The sequence below is a fragment of the Columba livia genome, chromosome 8, assembly GCF_036013475.1.
Source record: "Columba livia isolate bColLiv1 breed racing homer chromosome 8, bColLiv1.pat.W.v2, whole genome shotgun sequence".
In the NCBI taxonomy this organism is placed as follows: Eukaryota; Metazoa; Chordata; class Aves; order Columbiformes; family Columbidae; genus Columba; species Columba livia.
Genome location: NC_088609.1, coordinates 15423831 through 15442038, shown reverse-complemented (window position 1 = coordinate 15442038; position 18208 = coordinate 15423831). Strand labels below are relative to the sequence as shown.

At 46.9% G+C, this 18208-nt stretch overlaps 2 protein-coding genes across 12 annotated transcripts in view; one reads left to right on the top strand and one right to left on the bottom strand.

The window, feature by feature from the left end:
• Positions 1-3705: 3705 nt before the first annotated feature.
• On the top strand, positions 3706-17739 carry SCYL3 (SCY1 like pseudokinase 3). 6 transcript variants are annotated; one of them, XM_065071056.1, is made up of 14 exons: positions 3706-3821; positions 6342-6633; positions 7154-7339; positions 8003-8116; positions 8863-8919; positions 9683-9785; positions 10078-10189; positions 10561-10638; positions 11336-11475; positions 11673-11860; positions 12378-12549; positions 14471-14614; positions 15195-15931; positions 17293-17739. In XM_065071056.1, exons 2-14 carry the CDS (start codon positions 6469-6471, stop codon positions 17353-17355), a joined length of 2259 nt encoding a protein of 752 aa, XP_064927128.1. In that variant the 5' UTR covers positions 3706-3821; positions 6342-6468; the 3' UTR covers positions 17356-17739. The 6 variants fall into 6 exon arrangements, with proteins under 6 accessions (XP_064927128.1, XP_064927125.1, XP_064927131.1 ...); XM_065071053.1 differs by lacking the exon at positions 17293-17739 and adding an exon at positions 16345-16551; XM_065071059.1 differs by having other exon boundaries at positions 3737-3821; positions 8050-8116.
• The window catches only part of FIRRM (FIGNL1 interacting regulator of recombination and mitosis), a 42820-nt gene continuing 35944 nt past the window's right edge, over positions 11333-18208 (bottom strand). For 4 of the 6 annotated variants that reach the window (XM_065071042.1, XM_065071044.1, XM_065071040.1 and 1 more), the window contains one exon: positions 16761-16977. In XM_065071042.1, the coding sequence (XP_064927114.1) occupies positions 16893-16977 (85 nt within the window). In that variant the 3' untranslated portion in view covers positions 16761-16892. Of the gene's footprint in view, positions 11837-16760; positions 16978-18208 lie in introns of those variants that run through there. The other 2 variants (XM_005498856.3, XM_065071041.1) reach the window with 1 other exon arrangement.

Sequence of the window (18208 nt, the reverse complement as noted above, 5' to 3'; positions counted from 1 at the left end):
CGTTTAAGAAGAATGCTCCAAAAAAGTGTGTTTTACATGGGACTGTTCCCTCTTGCACTTAAGTAACAGGAACACTGTTAAACTCCAGCATCTCCTGGCTCTGCCCTGACACATAATCACTGAAGTCCAGCTCTGGGTCTGAAGGCTTTAATAATGGAAAGATGGCACAGGCTCACTCCCCTGGAGCTTCAGACATTTACAATCTAATTTAAATGCTTGAAAACACAATTAGAAACTACACTACCAAAGAATGCTTTTACCATAGTATTTAAAGGGTTCTGAGGGCCGTGAGAAGACAGCCACATGCTGAGGACTACCAAGAGGAAAAACACCCATAGCTTGGTTCAGAATCTAAATGGCAGAGCCTTTCCTCTAACTTCCCCATCCCAAAATGCAAATGCTGATACTGTTACACTAAAACAGTAGCTGATAATGCCGTAAGTGATGTCTGTGCTGGGAAGGGGATCTTCAAAGGCAGGGTGGTGGTGGGGAAGTTGACAGACTATTAGTCTTACGCTTTAAAATACTTTTGAAATCAAGATTGTTTTCAAACCTTGCTTTATCTTTTAAAAGTATGCAGGTACTTTTTAATGCGCTGTTACCACTGCATGACTGGAAACTATTCTAAAATTAGCCATGGCATTTCTTACTGGTTTTCAGCCTGCTCCCTGTGCTGGCTTCATGTTCATGGCTTCACTTCCTGGAGGAAGGTGGGAGAACAGCATTGCTGAGATCACCTAACATTTTAAAAAATAATTTCCTATGCAATTTGTAACTAATTCTTACGCAGCTTCTTAGAAAATGTAAGATCTTACTAGAAACACTGCAGAAAACTTGAATTAAACTAATGGGTTTCCAGTGTTGTACCTTTCTGGTTTCTTTCCATTAGCCTGAGCCCACACTTTACCTGCCCAGCAGTTGTGCCACGTTTAGCCCAAAGCTTTCAGATAGTTTTATAGTTATAGCTGTGAGAGAAATTACCCAAAGTGCATATTCAGACACAGGCTTTTCTTTGGAGACTGGCACTCGCTCATCAGGCTTTTCCAGAAAATTAGTGTGAAGTTATTTAAAGCAGTTGCCTTTCTCCTGGTATGTGGTTTTTGGGGAAAAAAAATGAAGTGGCTACTTGGAGTATATGCAAACTATCAATGAAACTGAAGGAGCCTTTAATTGGAAGCTTCAGGTTAACGAGGAACTATAGTTGAGCTTCAGCAAACGGGTGGGTGTCTGTAATTGTAATACAGTTGGGACCACGCTGAGAATAAATGGCAGTGGAAAAATCTCTGGCTGCATTTTTAGTATTCAATGTTAGGAGTTTATGAGAAAAGAATAAAAGATCAAGTATTTGTAGCTTTGCCTGGCAGCAGCTAAGAGGAGAACATCATTTATCTGCAAGCAGAGCTTGGTAAAAATTACTCAGCACTTAGTAGCCTGAGGACAGAGCCTGCTAGCCAAGATGAAAACCAGCTGTGCCACTGCACTCTCCAAGGCAGGAGAGAGGCTGATTTTTCCCTTTAATTACAGTTCCTGAGCCAGAAAGGGGAAAAAAGATACGAGCACATAGACTTTTCAATCTGTATCACGTTTCCTGTGGGTGTCAGAGGGAGACTGGAGAGCCTGACCCGTAGGGTAACTTTTTAATTATCTGTATTTATGGATTCGGTCCCTGCGTACTGTATCCTGTGCAAAATGGGGCGAGGAGGGATCTGCTTTCTTTTAGCAGCTTCTACAACTTGTGTCCTTTCCTCCTTTTCCCGGTTTCTCTCCCTGACTTTGTGTAGCTCCTCTTTTCTTTCCCTACAGCAGCAATCTCTGACCATCCCAGGAGTATCCTCTCTCCCAATCTGTTGCTAATTAATTAATGAGTTTGGTTACACAGGTGTTTTAGATATAATTAGGCTGTAAAGTTAACAGCACAATGAAATAAGCGTAGGCTGAAAGTTCATACGTCTGTTAGCGATTATTCAGGCTTTCTGCAGATGTACAGTGTAATTTCATTGAGCTTTCTATGTATTGCAGCAGCCTAAGATCTCGTTTTAAATTATTATGTGTACCACGCTAGTACTTAGGAGCTTACTAGGGGAAGAGAGGGTGGGGAAAGGCAAAAGTGAAACAAATATTCTTGGCTAATACAGCTTATGATTGAAAGAATTAAATATCGATGTGTGCGTGGAGCTGCCTGATAACAGTTGAACATGTGCGTTTCATTCTCAAGTGAGACTGCCATGATTCTGTTTACTTTAATCTGCTCTGTATTAAATGAAAGAGGAACAAGATGTATCTTCTTCTGGAATAAGCAGGACAGGACAAGCTCTGTTTAGATACAAGAGATTTCAAGCCCCTCTGGCAGGTTCTCTAATGGAATTCCTGTAATACGCCGCTGGTGAGCTCAGCTGTTCGTTTTTTATGGGAAAAGGCTGAGGATGACTACAGCCTTCGTTCCTTCTGTGACCGTCCTCAAGGAAAATAACACAGTGAGGAGTCCCTACAGTTTCCCTTATTTTGCACTTTGTGGCCAGGGTGTTCTGCTGTGACTGTTCGTCCCATTTGCACCAAAGGCTTCAGATCTTTCCTACCTTGAAAGAGGGAGGTGGCACATCTGAACTTCATTTTTATTTTCTGTTCCTGTGTGCGTTATGTCAGCCCCTAATATAGGACGTAACTGTGGGACCCATTCTACTTTCTTGCACCGTCTTCCTCCCATCTGCTCTATTTAAAAAGACCCAGATCATCCCTCTGCCAGCGGAGTGGGCTCCTAGCACTCAGCCCCTCTGCTAACCCTGATTTTAGATCCTTCCCAGTGCACTGTGGTGGAGAAAATCCTTCCTCCGAGGGTCCCTTTTTCTGTCAGGTACCTGGGGCGTTGTTGTGTTGAGGGGACTCCAGCGTGAAGGAGCCGCTGGCCAGCAGCCCCAGGTCTCCAGGGGGTCTGTGCTGGAAGGAAAAAGTGTATTGCTAAAGAATTATACTCTGCAAAGTTCATGTGACAGCATGAAATTTAATGCTGGCTGATCGGTGGAGTGGAGTTGCTACACAGAACTAAGGATTTAGCGCAGCTTAGCCCACCTTTGTTAACGAGGCTGCCGGTAAGTGTTTGTCTAGACGAGGGCAGGGGTCGGGGTGTGCTGCTCCCAGCCCCGGGTTCAAAGTGACCGAGCAAACCACATCCATCCTCCCTGACCAACACCGCGGTACGCGAGCGGCGCGGGAGCAGCCGGACCTCCCACCGCACCGCGGTAATTCCGTTCAGCCTTCCTTCTGCCGGCCAAAATACACTCAGTCTCTCCCTGGAGTCACTTTACTTCGCAGCACAGAGCACAATTAGTTTTAATGGCATTAAATACATTTCCTAACGATGCGGGAGTCGCAGCACCAAAGCCAACGCGGAGAGGTGCATTAGACAGACCCCCTGCCCGGCGTGGGGGTCACCCCGCGTCCTGCCCCTATCTGGGGAGGCCATCGCTCCCTCCGTGCAGCCGCGGGGCTGACAGGCCGCGCACCGGGCTGGGCTGCGGTTCGGGTCGCTGCTCGGTCGCTGTCACCATTGCCGAGCGCTGCGGGAGACCTGCCAGACACGGCTTGCCCACAACCAAAATGGCCGCCGACGCTTCGCGGGCCGCGCCCCCGCGCAAGATGGCCGCCCGCCCTCACAGACCCGCCCGCCCGCCAGGGGGCGCGCAAAGCAAGGTGGCGGCGCTCTGGCCGCACGACTCGAGGGTGCGCCGCTGCCGGAAGCGTCAGTCGGCGGCTGCGTGCGAGGGAGGGAGCGGCCGGCGGGGCCGAGGCGGCAGCGGCGCCCCTGCCCGGGCCGGCGGGAGCAGGTGCGGCGGGAACGGGCGGGGGGACGTGGCGGGGGAAGCGGCGGCGGCCGTAACGGGGAGCGGCGGGACCGATGGCGGGGGTGAGTGGGGGTGACCGGGACTCTGCTCCCCCAGCTCCCCTGCAGCCCGGGCGCTGCTGCGGCGTCGCTGCTGCCGGGGCCTCGGGCCCGGGCCCTGCCCGCCCTCCGAGCGGGGCCGGTAACGGCAGCTGGGCCGTGCGGCGAAAAAGGCAAATGCCGCCAGGGTGACCGTGCGTGTTGTGAGTGCTGGGGCAGCAGCCTCGTCACCCGGGAGCCCTCCCTGTTCACACCTGCTCTTGCCCCGCGTCCGGGGCTGAACTGCCCTTCGGAAGGTGCCATCAAACGCCGCGGCCGTTCCCGGGAGGCGCTCGCCGTCGGTCGCTCTCCTGCCCGCGTTGGTATCTCTGCTCGCACCTGGTTCCCGCTGGACGCCGCAGGTGGTGTTGGGAAACCTGGGCCCCTGGGGGCAAAGCTCCGTCACCTCCGACAGCGGCTTCCAGAGGCTCTGCCGGCCAGGGCGGAGTTGGGAACTCAGTGCCCGTGTTTCAGGTGGATACCGTGGATGTGCAGTGTTATCACTCCACAAAGCAGCTACACTGAAATTCCAACTTATGTTATCATGTATGGTCACAAACCCAAATTCTTAACAGTCCCCCTGGCTTGCCCTCCTGGGCTCCTCTCCTTCTCAGCGTGCACTGTGTGTTACATCTAATGTTTGTGTTTACTATTTATTGAAAATAAGATATTGAAGGGTTATAACGTGGACAATGCTCTCAACTCACAAAGCATAATGTGGTCCTTACCACGGCATAGTTATGTGATTGTTTATTTTAGCATTGGAAAAATTCTTCTCTGGGCTTTAGCCACATCTTTGCAAATGCTTTTACGTGCTGGAGTTTCAACAGCCAGCACGTTTTGGAGAAGAAAACCGAGCGATAGAAGCTGACGTGTTCCTGAGAAGCACAGCTCGTGGTTTCACAGGTGCTGTTGCCGCCGGTTGCTGGAAGCTGCTCGCTCGCAGGAGCTTTGTGTTTGGTGTGTGAGCTGCCGGGCTCCTCCCGAGAGGGGGTTACCCGGCGCGGGGACGCTTGTTTGGAGCTGCTTGTCGTGCGGTGGCACTCGAGGAGATGGCAGGTGCGTGAGTGACTCTGACATTACAGTATTTCTGAACTGCGGGTGTCCCTGAAGCCGCATTTGTAGGCGGCTAATATGTCCATGTGTATTTGGAGGAACGTGAGGCACTGGCTCAGCTCAGATACTTTCAGCTGTTCTGTGCAAAATCTGACTGAAAAAAATGAGAGTAGAGCACTGCTGAAGTGAGCAGAGAATGCAGATAAATGCCCTCAGCTGTGCCCAGGAGGAGCAACCGGTGCCATTGCTCACAGGTGTGCAGGGTGAAGGTGAGGTGAGCCAGGGCTGGGGCTGTAATGTGTTCTGGTTCCCGTATCTCATGTGTTTAGAGTTCGTTCTTCCCAGCAAGAAGCACAGCCAGAGTTGTAGCTGCCTGTTTGTTACAGAACAGTTTGCTAACAAAGGTGATTAAATGAGCTGTGAGCAAGGGCTTGTATGAAGTCTGTTTAAAAGGCAGCATTCTGCTCCTTCCCAGGGCTAGTGGGTTGTGCAAATAGCATATTTCCATTTAATAAAAACATTAGATAGTAACATGTTTAAATATAGGACACTTTGCGGAAAAAGGGGGGCAACAATTTAAATAACTAACTCTTAACTGAAGCAGTGAAAAGAAGCCAGGGAGCCATAACAGACCAGCTGGGAGACCCCATGGTTTTTTTCCTCCTGAAGCCTCAGGTCACAGCTGGAAAAAGACACCATAAAGTGATTCTCTAGTTGTAAAAAATGCTTGGGGGCGGGCAACTTTTTGTCCCCATTTTTTGTGAAGACTGAGGTTTTGCTCTCTCCTTCTCATTACTAAAGATCGTTTGCTAACTTCTGTACACAGACCGGTATTCAGGGTCTCGCCTGTAGCCTGTGATCACAAGCCTGATGACAGAGCATATGCTCAGTCAGTGCTTTCTGAAAGAGCCTCTGCAATCCGCGTGTTTGTTTTCCCAGTTTTGTTTGTGAGGAAGCAGCACAACATCTGTGTCAGCCTCTTGCCGACAGGCCGTGGGAGGAAGGCAGGGCTGGCAGGCGGATGGAGTGTTGGTCAGATGGAGAGAAGGTGACCCGGGGACAGCGTGCTGCTGGAGGACGTTACTGACCACACTTCAGCGACATCCTCTGCGTGTGGAGAACTGGGGAACGGCTGCTCGGAAGAGCCAGGGCCTCCTTGCGCCCTAAGACGGTGGCAGTCACAGTTCTTAACTGATTATTTGGTTTAATCTGAACTAAACCTCTGCATGACTGGGGCTATCGGTGGATCCTGGTTTTGGTGGGATATTTGGGTTCCTTTACAATGGATGGGGATTTCATTCTTGTTCCTCAAGTGAAGGAGAGGATACTGGCAGGAGGAGGTTTTTCATGGCTGTCTTGTGCTTTGCAGAAAATGCTCTGAAGGCAAACTGGACAGTGCCTGCCAGAACTGAATTTGTCTGAAAAAATCCCTCCTGCACCCAAAGGCCTGTTTGTCATCAAGAGGGAACCTCTGCAGCCGCTGAACTCCGCAAGTGATGGGCTCGGAGAACAGCGCTTTGAAGAGCTACGCACTAGAAGAGCTGCCGTTCACACTGCCAACTGGACACACCGTTTATCCGGCCGTGCTGCAAGATGGCAAACTTGCTTCGGTCTTTGTGTACAAGCGAGAGAATGAAGATAAGGTTAATAAAGCTGCCAAGGTACTGTAGAGAGCATGCCTGGGACAGACTTGTCCCTGCTGTCCTTCCTTTTTCTTGGAGGGGTGGGAATCTGTTAATGAGGGTCAAACCTTTGGGGAGTAAGGGCAGGAGGAAAGGTCAAAGTCGACCCTGGCTGCGAACAGCCGCCGTGCAGGGGAAAAAGGGGGCCGGTAGCTGTGAAGCTCATTGTGCGCTGCGCGATGCGAGCAGTGGCAGGAAGCGACGTTCCGATTGCAATACCTGCGTTACATCGCAGAGTACTGGTCTCCTCCTGCAGATCTAAGCCAGAGAGTCTTTCTAGTGTGGATTCTACCCAAAATACTGTGTTTATTCTGCGTAACGCTTTGTATCTAGATGTATTATTAAAAGTTCTGCAGAGAGTGAGTGAGTGTGCTTGGTGAGGAGCAGGGATGGGCTGTCTAAATTCCAGCAGAAAACATGTCTAAAAGCACAAGGCTAAGCTCTGCAACCAAAAGAGACACCTTGGATGAGATTTAACAGATGTGTCTGTTTCTGGAAGCACCTGAAAACCTTGCGCCACCCTTGCCTTCTGCGCTTCCTCTCCTGTACTGTGGAGGCAAATGGGATCCACCTGGTTACAGAACGTGTGAAGCCTTTGGAGATGGTCCTGGAGACACTTTCTTCTGCAGAAATCTGTGCAGGGATCTATGATGTGTTGCTGGCGCTCATCTTCCTCCATGACAGGGTATGTACCACCAGCAGCAGACGTCAGGCTTTGGTGGGAAGCAGATGAAACGTGCCAGGAGAGGGTTGTACCTGGGCTTGGCTGCATGACTGTCTCATTCCTGCTTCCTCAAAAAAGACAGACCCACAGCCCACAGTTCTTTTAGGCTGAAACTGCTAAAATCATTGGCTGCTTGGCAGGAGGAAGGGTAATGGAAAATGCTGCGGGTTTTAGAAGCAAGGGAGCAGTTCTCCATTTATGAATTGACATCTGCTTGCAATGCCTTTTACTTTGCTTGGCCCTGACATGTATTTACAGCTGCTGCCACATGTCAGAGATCGGTGTCACTGCTCCCTGGTTTTGGCACTGAGTGTCTGTCCAGGGCTGCAGTTAAATCCCAGCTCAGACTGTAGCTTTTGGGCTTTGCGTTGATACTCGGAGGACTTCTCTGGATTTACAGCTGCATTGCAGGGGCTGTGACAGTCAGAGCTTTGTCTGCTCTACAACCCCAGCCCTTCTGCCTGACACCTGTGAGTCACCTACAAAATCCTGAAGGACCTTTAGAACCGTGCACTTTGGGGCAGCTTTCCCTGAACTCCTTGCAGCACCTAATTAGCACTGATTAAGATTTTACATCTTCATCTGTCTCCAAATCTGCTATCCTTTTTTTTTTTAATGTTTTAGGGAAAGCTAACGCATAACAATGTCTGTTTGTCATCTGTGTTTGTAAGCGAGGATGGGCACTGGAAGCTGGGAGGAATGGAAACAGTCTGTAACTTCAACGAAGCCACCCCCGAGGTAAGAGCCAAGCACAGCACATCCCGGGCCGGCTAAAGCTGCTCGTCTGTGGATACGATGGCCCGGGTCCTTCCAGTTATTTGAATTTACTCTTAAGTGCACTGGACTCACTTCCAGCTCTGACCTGAATCTTTTTTTCGAGGACACCATAACTACAAACTGCAACATCTACACAAACATAAACTAACTCCCCTTTAGCCAAAAAGCAGCTAAGGGACACCAGTGGCTGGAGGGTAGGTTAGAACTGAGGAGAGGGAGAAATTTTTGCTCCTCTGCACTAATTTAAAAACAAACTAAAAAAAAAATAAAAGCTTTTGTGTGAGGCAGGAAGATTCAGATTGAAGTAAATCAGTAATAAAAATAATTTACGTGACTCCTTAGCTTTTGTTGCTGGCATCTTCATTGCTTGTGACTGGTCTTGGCAGAAGAATTCCTGGTTTGATTTCTGCTGCATGCTGTGCAGAGTCACTGCTGCAGCCTGGCTCTGTGTCGAAAATGTATACTGCCTTTTCTCCCAGAGGATCCGCAGATCCTTCCCAAACTATACAGAGCGTCCCTGGCATGTGTCACCTTTCAGATGGGATCAGGCAGAGACACAACTGGTGTGCGTGGTACTGCGCACCAATGCAAAGAGCACGGCAGTAAAACCTAAACCTAACTGCTAAACCTCGTGAAATCCTTTCCCCATCCAGATGGATCAAATATTGCGATTAAAGCAGCTCATGTCTCTTCTCTCCTCCTTCCAGTTCCTCTGTCATGTCAAGTCGGTACGAGACCAGTCGTGCATCCCTTGCGAGGAGATGGTGAGTAACATCACTGGCTGGAAGAACTTCTTGCTGGCAACAAATAAAAGTGCGATGTTCGGGATATAGTTTTCATTTGCATGTTTTATTTCCTTATGCCTGAATGCGAGGAAGTGACTATTGGATAATACACGAAGTTTACTCTCTTCCTGTTTTTTTCCTCTTCCTTCCCATCGCTGGTTTGGGCACGGCGTTGGGCACAGAGGAGTGAAATTCTGAATGAGAAATGGTGGGACAAGCAGGTTGTCATTACATTTTTCAAATACTTTATGTTGCAGCTTTAATGCTTGTAAATCACCAAAGCTTTGCCAAAATTACAGAGTAGTTGCTGAGACTGCTCAGATCGCTGTGGTCACACGGTTGTGTAGCTCTCACCTACAACACCTTTTTTTTTTTTCCACTTGTTAGTCACCTCCTATCTCAAGAATCCGAGGAGCTGCTGATCTTAAAGGAGTGTTCGCTTTCTCTCTAATTAACACCCGTTTCCATAGAAATGCTGGAAGTTGTTGACTTGCAATTGCTGTGTGCATTCATGCAGGAGTTGTTTCATCCTGATGTAGTCACTCTTGTGGGTTATAAATTCCCTAGTGGAGGTTTTTTTAGCATAATATTCTACTTGTAGAGTACTTAATGGAGCTTTGTGTTATAAAAAGACTCCGAGAGTGTGTATGGTGGGGGGAGGAATAGAGATTCATGGAAACTATCAAGCATTTAATAAACTCCTGCTTTGCTGATCTTTCTTGGGTATTTTGGCTTTTCTCAGTCTGCGGATTTCAAAATTCTGCCCAACAGCCATGGGCATGCGAGGGATGCCTACGCGTTTGGAACAATGGTTGAAAATCTCCTGACAGTCCTAAATGACGAGGGTGAGCAATGACACGTGTTTATTTTGCTGTTGCCCGGCCTCAGTAGTTTATTCCTTGCTTATACCAACTGAGCTGCTGCTTGGAGAACCGTGGTACTCCTTGTGTCCTGATAGCAAGGAATCCTGGGGAGAGAAATGGAAATGTGATTTTCCTTTTCCTTATGGACGTCTATGACCAATTTTGCTATTAAATAGAGCTTCTAAAAATAAGTTTTTGGGAGGGTAGAGGACTCCTGAACATAGCTTCTTCAATGTTGGGAGAGAAGTCTAACGGTAGGTCCTCTGACTTTCAGTTTCAGCAGATATTCTCTCCAGCTTTCAGCAAACCTTGCACTGCACGCTGCTGAATCCAGATCCAAAGTGTCGCCCACCACTGTCCAGCTTATTGTCTCACGAGTTCTTCAGGTAAGGAAAGGAATATCCTACCCGTCTTGGTGCTGCTTGTTTCTGTGTTGCAAATGTGTTAATTCTGTGAAGGAGTGTTACTTATTGGATGGGAAGTGCAAACATAATCCCTGCCTCTTACAGGGATCTTTGACAAAGAGATTCCTTAAATTAAGAAATTGTTATCAGCCTTCCAGAGGAGGTGCTGAGGCAGCAGTGTGACACAAGCGTGTCCCTTGGTCACACAGGCGTTCTTGGTCCACTGGCATTTGACTCGTATCCATCTGTCTAGTTCTTTGCTAAATGAAGGACAGAGATTTGTGGTCTCTTAGTTGTGGGTGGTTGAAGCATCAATAATGATCATGCTTGACAGCCTATGTTTTTGTGCTTAGGAATGATTTTCTGGAAGTCGTGAATTTTCTGAAGACTTTAACACTAAAGTCTGAGGAGGAAAAAACTGAATTTTTCAAGTAAGTGATGGAACTACAGTCTGGAAGCTTCTTATTTCAGAAATACTTGTGTCAAATGGCACTGGGGGCAACCTGGGAAGGCTGGTGGCCAGAGAGGTAGTTCCTCAGGTGCCAGATTTTGATTGTTTTGGAGAAGCTGAATTTTTATTTATTTTTCCATATAAAAAAGCCTGGTTGTTCTTACCAAGCTGTTTTCCTGCCTCTTTTATACCTCCCATGTGTGGTGGGTAGAAAAGCCTTTTCTCAAGCAATAAGAAAATTCTTGCAATGCACCAGGTTGTGGGGAGAGAAGACAGTTCTCATGTACAGTTTTAATGCTGTAGCACATTATGGAAGACACCAGCTCAGAGACAGCTCAATGGCACAGCATGGGCAGCTTTTCAGAGAGGGAAGCCTTCGTGAGCCAGCTGCAGGTGCAGTGGTGCTTCTGGATGTGCTCGTGATGGGCTGTTGTCCCGTGTGTGGTTTTATGGGGTGTGTCTCTGGCTCCTGTTATGTGTTTTCTTTGCCTGAAAGCCTCAGGCAGGAGCAGAGCCTTGTCCTTCTAGGTTAGAGAGCACACAGTGCGAGAGGCTGCGATAGAACAGTCTCTAGGAGACGAGACAGACACAAAAAGAAGGGAAAGCCATATGAAGGGAAACAGTAGCAAATGCACAGAAGGCTGCCTTGATAGTAATTGCTCTCTCCTGGAACGCAGATTCCTCCTGGACAGGGTGGCCGGCTTGTCAGAGGAGCTGATAGCATCACGGCTGGTGCCTCTTCTCCTCAATCAGCTCGTGTTTGCAGAACCTGTAGCTGTCAAGAGTTTTCTTCCTCATCTGCTGGGTCCAAAGAAAGGTGACCTTTAAACACTTTCTCTTTTCACAATTACTACTGACAGATTTGGAATTAATTCAGAGTGGTTGTTCCATTGAATCAAGGGAAAAATGGTGATTTTTTAACCAGAACAAGTACTGCGAGGTACAGTGATGGTTTCTTAGGGAAGCTGTCTCTTGTTGTTGAAGCAGCCTTGTCTCTTCATGTCTCTTCCCTAGAGCAAACTGGAGAAAGCCAGACCAGCTGCCTCCTCTCACCAGCGTTGTTCCAGACACACGTCATTCCTGTGCTGCTGAAGCTCTTTGAGGTTCACGAGGAACACGTCCGAATGGTGCTGCTGTCTCACATCCACGCCTACGCAGAACTGTTCTCTCGGGAGGAGCTGAAAAACATCATATTGCCACAGGTTAAGGACAGCAAAACGACAGGCGATATATCCTAGAACATGGGATTTCTACTGCTTGGGTTGATTCTTAGCTTAAAGTTAGGATCTCGTAGTGCTCAGACAGTTGGCAACCTATGTTCTACCCAAGCCCTAAGCCTTCCACCCCATTCTGATCTGGAATACTGGTTTTGTTAAACCTGGCGCCCTCTGTCACACACACCACTTGTGCCGATACCTGTCGGCCTTGATTGGCAGCCCCACAAGAGCCTGGGTCTGCATTTCACACTGCAGCTGTCAAGAACAGAAGGTGCCTGACGTCAGGATCCAGCACTCAGCAAGCACTGGGATCAGCCACCCTCTTTAGCTTATAACACAAAGTGGAAGGTGATTTTATGCTATGGAATAATGTCCAGTATCTACTGAGAGCTGTGGGAGATCATAGAAATGAAATGTGCTGCAAATATTAACATTTAAGGGGGAAATAAGTGAAAAAGCAGAATTTTCTGTTCTTGCTAATGTTGTTATGTTCTTGGTATAGGTATTGCTGGGCCTTCGAGATACCAGTGACTCTATTGTTGCAATAACACTGCACAGCTTAGCAGTTCTCGTCTCCTTGCTTGGACCTGAAGTAGTTGTAGGGGGAGAAAGAACGAAGATTTTCAAGAGCTCTGCACCAAGTTTCATGAAAACTGCTGATCTCTCCCCAGAAGGTAAATTATATGTTCAGAGTGCTCTTGGGATTCTTGCTCATTCTGTTCAAGCAATGTAGGCAGAATTTCTTGGATTATTAGTCTGCTGTTGACAGGTTAATTGGAAAAAAACAAACAAACCAAAACAAAAAACCAAACACAAACAAACACCAACCAAACATAAAACCAAATTTGCAGCTAAACTTGAATTCTAAATTCGGTGCTGTTTGCAGATACAAAATTGGTATAATAAAAAGAGTTATATAAAAGTATTTTAAATGTAGGAAATACACGAAAAAAAATTAAATCACTTCATTTAAGAATCTCTGTAAGTAAAGGAGAGATTAAGTGTATGTGTTTGTCTTTGGTGGAAAAATTATACTGCCCTTCTAAAGGACTTACGTGTTTATCCAGATAGTTGTTTAATATTTATTTCCTCTATCCTTCAAGTTTTTAAAAATAGTAAATCTCATCCTCTTCCCTCAATTTCTATTCATAGATTGGAAAAGGAATACGAACTTCCCTATTCTCTCAGCTCTCAGGAGGCTTTTCATCTAATCCATGTCAAGACAGTAGTCCCTGCACCTGCTAGATAACTTGGAACCAAGTGTACTAAGGGAAAAATTTGCTGGATATTCTAACTAAGAATGCTTATAACTGGAGGGAAGAATCAGCATTTGTTCTACTTTAGACATATAGATACCAAATGAAATGCATGATAGAGATACATTTAAGTATAAATGTTTTCTTCCTGATGATGTGTGTACTGACAGCTACCACCCTTTATTAAAAATCTGTGGATGGCTCATTGCATTATTTTCTCTACATTATTTTAGTAGACTACAGTACATAAACCCCTTTTAATTGCATGCTAAAACCAGGTTTATTTTTCAGAATATATTTAAAATTGGACATGATTTAACTACTGACAAACAACAAAAGAACACCTTTGTGCTCAACAGTGAGCAACGACCTGTAAAAAGCAGTGTTAGAGGCCGAACACAGAAGCCTTAATAAGGTGTTTGCTGAAGCCTCTAAAAGGATGTACCTTTATCAAGGGTGGTTTGGGGAGGGGGTGGGTTCTGGGTGTTACTGGGGGTGGGTTCTGGGTGCAGTCCTTCCTAGGGCACAGGCTGGGCTGGTCTCCCTGGCTGGGAGCACAGATGAGGCAGGTGGGTGGGGGCAGCTGCAGCGCTGGCCCAAGATGTGCTGTTCTGAGATGGTGGCAACAGGACCTCACCCAGCGAGGGCTGGTGAATCAGTGCCACAAATCCCAAGAATGACCTGGAACTAGGTGCTTGCTGAGCTATCATCACTGGCCCAGTGAAACAACACTGCCTCATGCAGCTTCCAAGTGTGGTCTTCACTGCCACCCACCCCACCTCACATGGGGTGTGACAGGAGGGAGGTTGTCACAGCCTTCAGGGCTGAGGCTCTCGCTCCTGTGAGCTGCTCTGCTTGTGCCCAGGTGTTAGGTTTGTGTAGTCGTGTGAGTTTGCTTATGCTTGGAATTGTTGTGACTGTCAGTGCTGGGTTTTTGTATGAGGCAGCTAACGGAGGGTTTGTGTTGCCATGCAGTACAGAAGCTGGGGGTTTGAGTCCAGCCAGGTGGTAGTCAGCATTTTTGGTTTTTTTCGGTATCTGTTCTGATCATAATCAGTTTGTTCATTGTGTTATTTCTTGAAAGAACGTTACAGCAGAAACTGGCCATTTACAGTTGCGCAAACTGTGTACTGGCAAGAGCTGCAGGTGGCAGGAACAGAGGAGTACAGGGTTATGTTCAGATCAAGAGGTGCAGCTGTTGGATTGCTGTGCCAATCTTTGTTCTGTATTGCTTGGCCGTGTTGTAAATAAGAATGTTCCAATGCTGTGGGTGGTTTCAGCTAAGACTGACAACATACCTTGTGGATTTGATGTCCTTTCTTTTCTTTTATCCCTGCAGACTCCCCCAGTCACATTGTAAGCAATCAGAGAAATCAAACCTCTTGGCCCCTGAAGAATAATTCTAGCGTGTTCCCCATCTCTGGAAATGTACCTCTCAAGAAGCTTTCTGTGCAACAAGACAATCCAGTGGCTTTAAAGACAGGTACAACTTTGCCCTAGTTCTTCCTTTTTAGAAATCACGTGTCCTACAAATGAAACGTTGCTTGAAAATATGTTGATTTTCCCCATATGCTGATCTGAAAGAGCTACAGTGAACCAATGAAGGTAACAGTGAAGGAACAAGAGTGTGACTCTTGACATTCTAGGGAATAGTTATTTGGGAATCCTGTCTACACTGACTGCTGGCTGGCAAGCCTTGAATTTGTATTTCTTTATGGCAGGGTCTTTGCTGTGCTTTTTTTACCCCTCCCACAGCGTGGCAGATACACTAGATTTATAGGTCAGCTCATCTCTGGCCTCAGCTGCTTAAGTTCACTTTCATGGCCTTTTGGTCACCTATTGCTTATCAGCAGTCAGTTTTTATTGCCCTGGGGCTTTGAGATGACTACCCAGGGGCCATGCTTTCTAATATGGGGAGCTCAGCACTGAAGCATCTTTCCAGTCAGCATTACTGGCTTATTTCTATGCCAGCTGCTACCTGTGATGTCAAGGAGTTTTAGGCACAGTTCTGTATCAACACTTGCTCTCTTGAAATGAGTATGTAACACCTTTGTCTTCCACAGGAGAACAAGACACTCAGTCACCTCTGAATGGAATTTGTGAAAGCGCTAATATGCTAGGGAACAGCAAGAGCACTTTGACTACCTCCGAAAAGCCAGCAGAAGAGTGGCCAGACTGGAGTGAACCAGAGGAGACAGACACTGAGAAAACTGTGAACATTCAAATTCAGCCCCGAGAGCCGCGGAGCAGCCTGGGACCTTATTTTGCTGAACATGACGTAGATGAGAAGCCTTGGGATGACTTTGAGCCCAGCAGCCCTAGTCCTGAACTATCCTCAGGAAACTGCCTCACTGTGACACAAGCTGATGCAGTTGAAATGCCGAGGCCTCTGCCAGGCACCCATCAGCTGAGCAAAGAATTCAAAAGCCTCAGTCTGAGTCCCTCAACAAAGTCTTGCACTGGGAACAGCTGGAGCAAGAACAGCTGGGACCACCAGGAGCAACTGGGAGAAACTGTACTGCCAAAAAAAACCTTTCAGGAAAGGTTGAAGTCTTCATCAGAGTCTGGCCTAGGAGAAGAATTCACAATCAAAGTGAAGAGAAAACCCATGCAAGACCCTGAACTAGACTGGTTTGCTGACATGATCCCAGACATTAAGCCCTCTTCAGCTCTCTTGGTTTTACCTGAAGCAAGGACAGAAGCAGTTGTTCCCAGTCACTCCAGTGCAGTATCCAGGAGAGAAGGTGCCTCACAGAATATGCTGTTTTCATCCAAATTTGCAGCAGCTGATATTCTTGAGGTAAGAGGCTACAGGCAGTGGGGTTTAAATGACTGACTGCATGCTTGAGAGAATCATAGCCTGTGTACATCACACCTTACACTGTTGTAGCACTAACTGGCCCCTTAGTAAGATAGTGGATAACGTGGAAGTATCCACAGCATCTGACTGTATAGTTGAGTCTTTACCTGGGAATACAAGATGCTGAGCGATGCATCTTATTGGTGGGCTGTTACCACAACAGCAAGACTGCTCCGCTAAGAACCAGTGAGGGAATGGACTTAACTTGTATGCTACTAAAGGCCCTGACTAAGTTTTAACTCCTGCTTTTAATTTGTGCTTCCATATCCTGGAGGCAGGGACCCTACACAACATTTAGGGAGAGTCCTGGTTTGTCAGACAGGTAGAACAAGGCTGGATTCTGTCCTGAACAGGCGCAGCCCCAGGCTAAAACAGGAGGGAGCTTTCAAGCACAGAGGATGCTCAGGACTCAGTGTTGCTCCCAGCTCTTCTAGGAAGCCCTAACAGCACTGTAAATAAAGGATGGACCAAAAAGTCAGAACCTCTGGATTAAAGAGTAAAGCTTTTTTGGTTGCTTTGTTTTCATGAAGGAAAACTGAGACACTTCTCCATTTCAGGGAACCAGGTGGGTTGTAAAACTGTTTTTTAAGTTAAGCAGGTAAATCCCTCTAGCCTCATCAGTGAGACTCCTTCCCTTGCTGCAGAGAGGAGGAGGCAGCTCTCCCAGCACTGCCACCTGAGCAGCTCACTCCCTTGGGCAACAGGTGTTGACTTCAAGTTGTTTTGCTAATTCAGCCTCAAGAGAGCTGTGGCAAAGATAGGAGGTAGCATGGGGAGAAGAGCCCTGGATGTAAACTGAAGTTGTTTATAACATTTGAAAATGGCACACTTTATTTTTAAGAAGTACTGTTGTAGCATCAACCTCATTTTAGGGGGGAAAAAATCACTCACTGTAGTGCAGTCAGTGTTGTGGAGCAGTAGAAGAGCTGTGGCACTGGACAGGTGAGATCAAACTCAGTGTCAGAATAGAAAAGAACAGCTGTTTCCTAGGAGAAAGAAATAATCTAGTTTATAACATCCCTGTTCTAAACGGGAAGTAGATTTGGTACATCAGTTCTTGCTTTTAGGAAAAAAATACAAGAACATCCCTGTTTCTTTGCCCTTTTGTCTTTAAGGTGTTTCCTTTTGTAGTTAGAAGTTCTTTAAGACAGAGCTGCAACTACTGGCCCTTGAATTTTGGTCTTATGAGAAGCTTTTGGCACTCTGGACCAATGTCTCCTGCCATGGGAAGCTGCACAGGCTACTGCTTGGCTCCTGTGGCTGGGCTGAGCCTTAACTTTGATAATTTTACCTGATTCCAGGCTGAAGCTGCAGGCTGGGGTGAAGAAGAGGAGCTGAACTGGGAAGATGATGCTAACTGGTAATGGGACTGCAAGAGACAAAGGCAACTGATGGTGTGTTGGATTCTGTAACAGAAGATGCTGCTTCCCCAATATGATGGATAAAGTACCTCAGCACTGCTTTTGCCAGAAGGCAGGCACTTGTTGCAGCAGCCAGCCAGATCCCATGGGGCCTGACCTCTTGCAATGGATGCTCCATTCCCACCTGTGCCAAAAACTGCAGGGGTGAGGCCTGTACTTGAGCAATAGGCCCAGCTGTGGTGCATGCCACTGCTACCAGAGAGAGGAACAGCATGATGGGTGTGTTGGTGCCGACGTGCTACCAGAGGCCAAGAGTAGTGTAAGCGATTGTTCTAGAACTCACCCCTGCTCTGAAAAACTGATGATAATAAATGAAAGTCACACTGAGTTCCTTGGTTAATGTGCCTTTTTTTTTTTTCTTTTTTTTTGAGAAAAGTAAAGCCCTTAGAAATGGCTCCTTTTAACTTTTTAGCTAAGAGATGCTTTTAACATGAATGTACAGGTTTACTTAACTTATTTATTTCTGTTTATATAGTTCTGTCAGTGGGTGGCACACGAGGTGCTAGGAGCCATGCAGTGAAGGACCACTGACCACAAACTGCTTAAGCAACGCAATTCTTTCTGCTCTTAACTGTGACCAATAAAGATTATTTTTAAAAGATGACCCCAGTGTGGAGTGGAACCAGCAGCAGAGGTATGTCTAGAGAACAGTATAGAGCCTTGAAATGTTATTCTTGAGTGTATTTTAAAATTAAGATAAAAACACCTAGTGCCTGGTGACCTGTATGTGACAGGAACAAAAGTAACTGTTATTTTTACAACAGATTCAAACATCTTAATGTTCAAAATACAGTCT

What these genes read in the sequence shown, in the direction of transcription:
- SCYL3 (XM_065071053.1), top strand. Translation starts at nt 6,469, where the DNA reads ATGGGCTCGGAGAACAGCGCTTTGAAGAGCTACGCACTAGAAGAGCTG. An exon ending in TGCTGATCTCTCCCCAGAAG is followed by an intron (nt 12,550 to 14,470) that starts GTAAATTATATG and finishes TTATCCCTGCAG; the next exon opens with ACTCCCCCAGTCACATTGTA. An exon ending in TCCAGTGGCTTTAAAGACAG is followed by an intron (nt 14,615 to 15,194) that starts GTACAACTTTGC and finishes TGTCTTCCACAG; the next exon opens with GAGAACAAGACACTCAGTCA.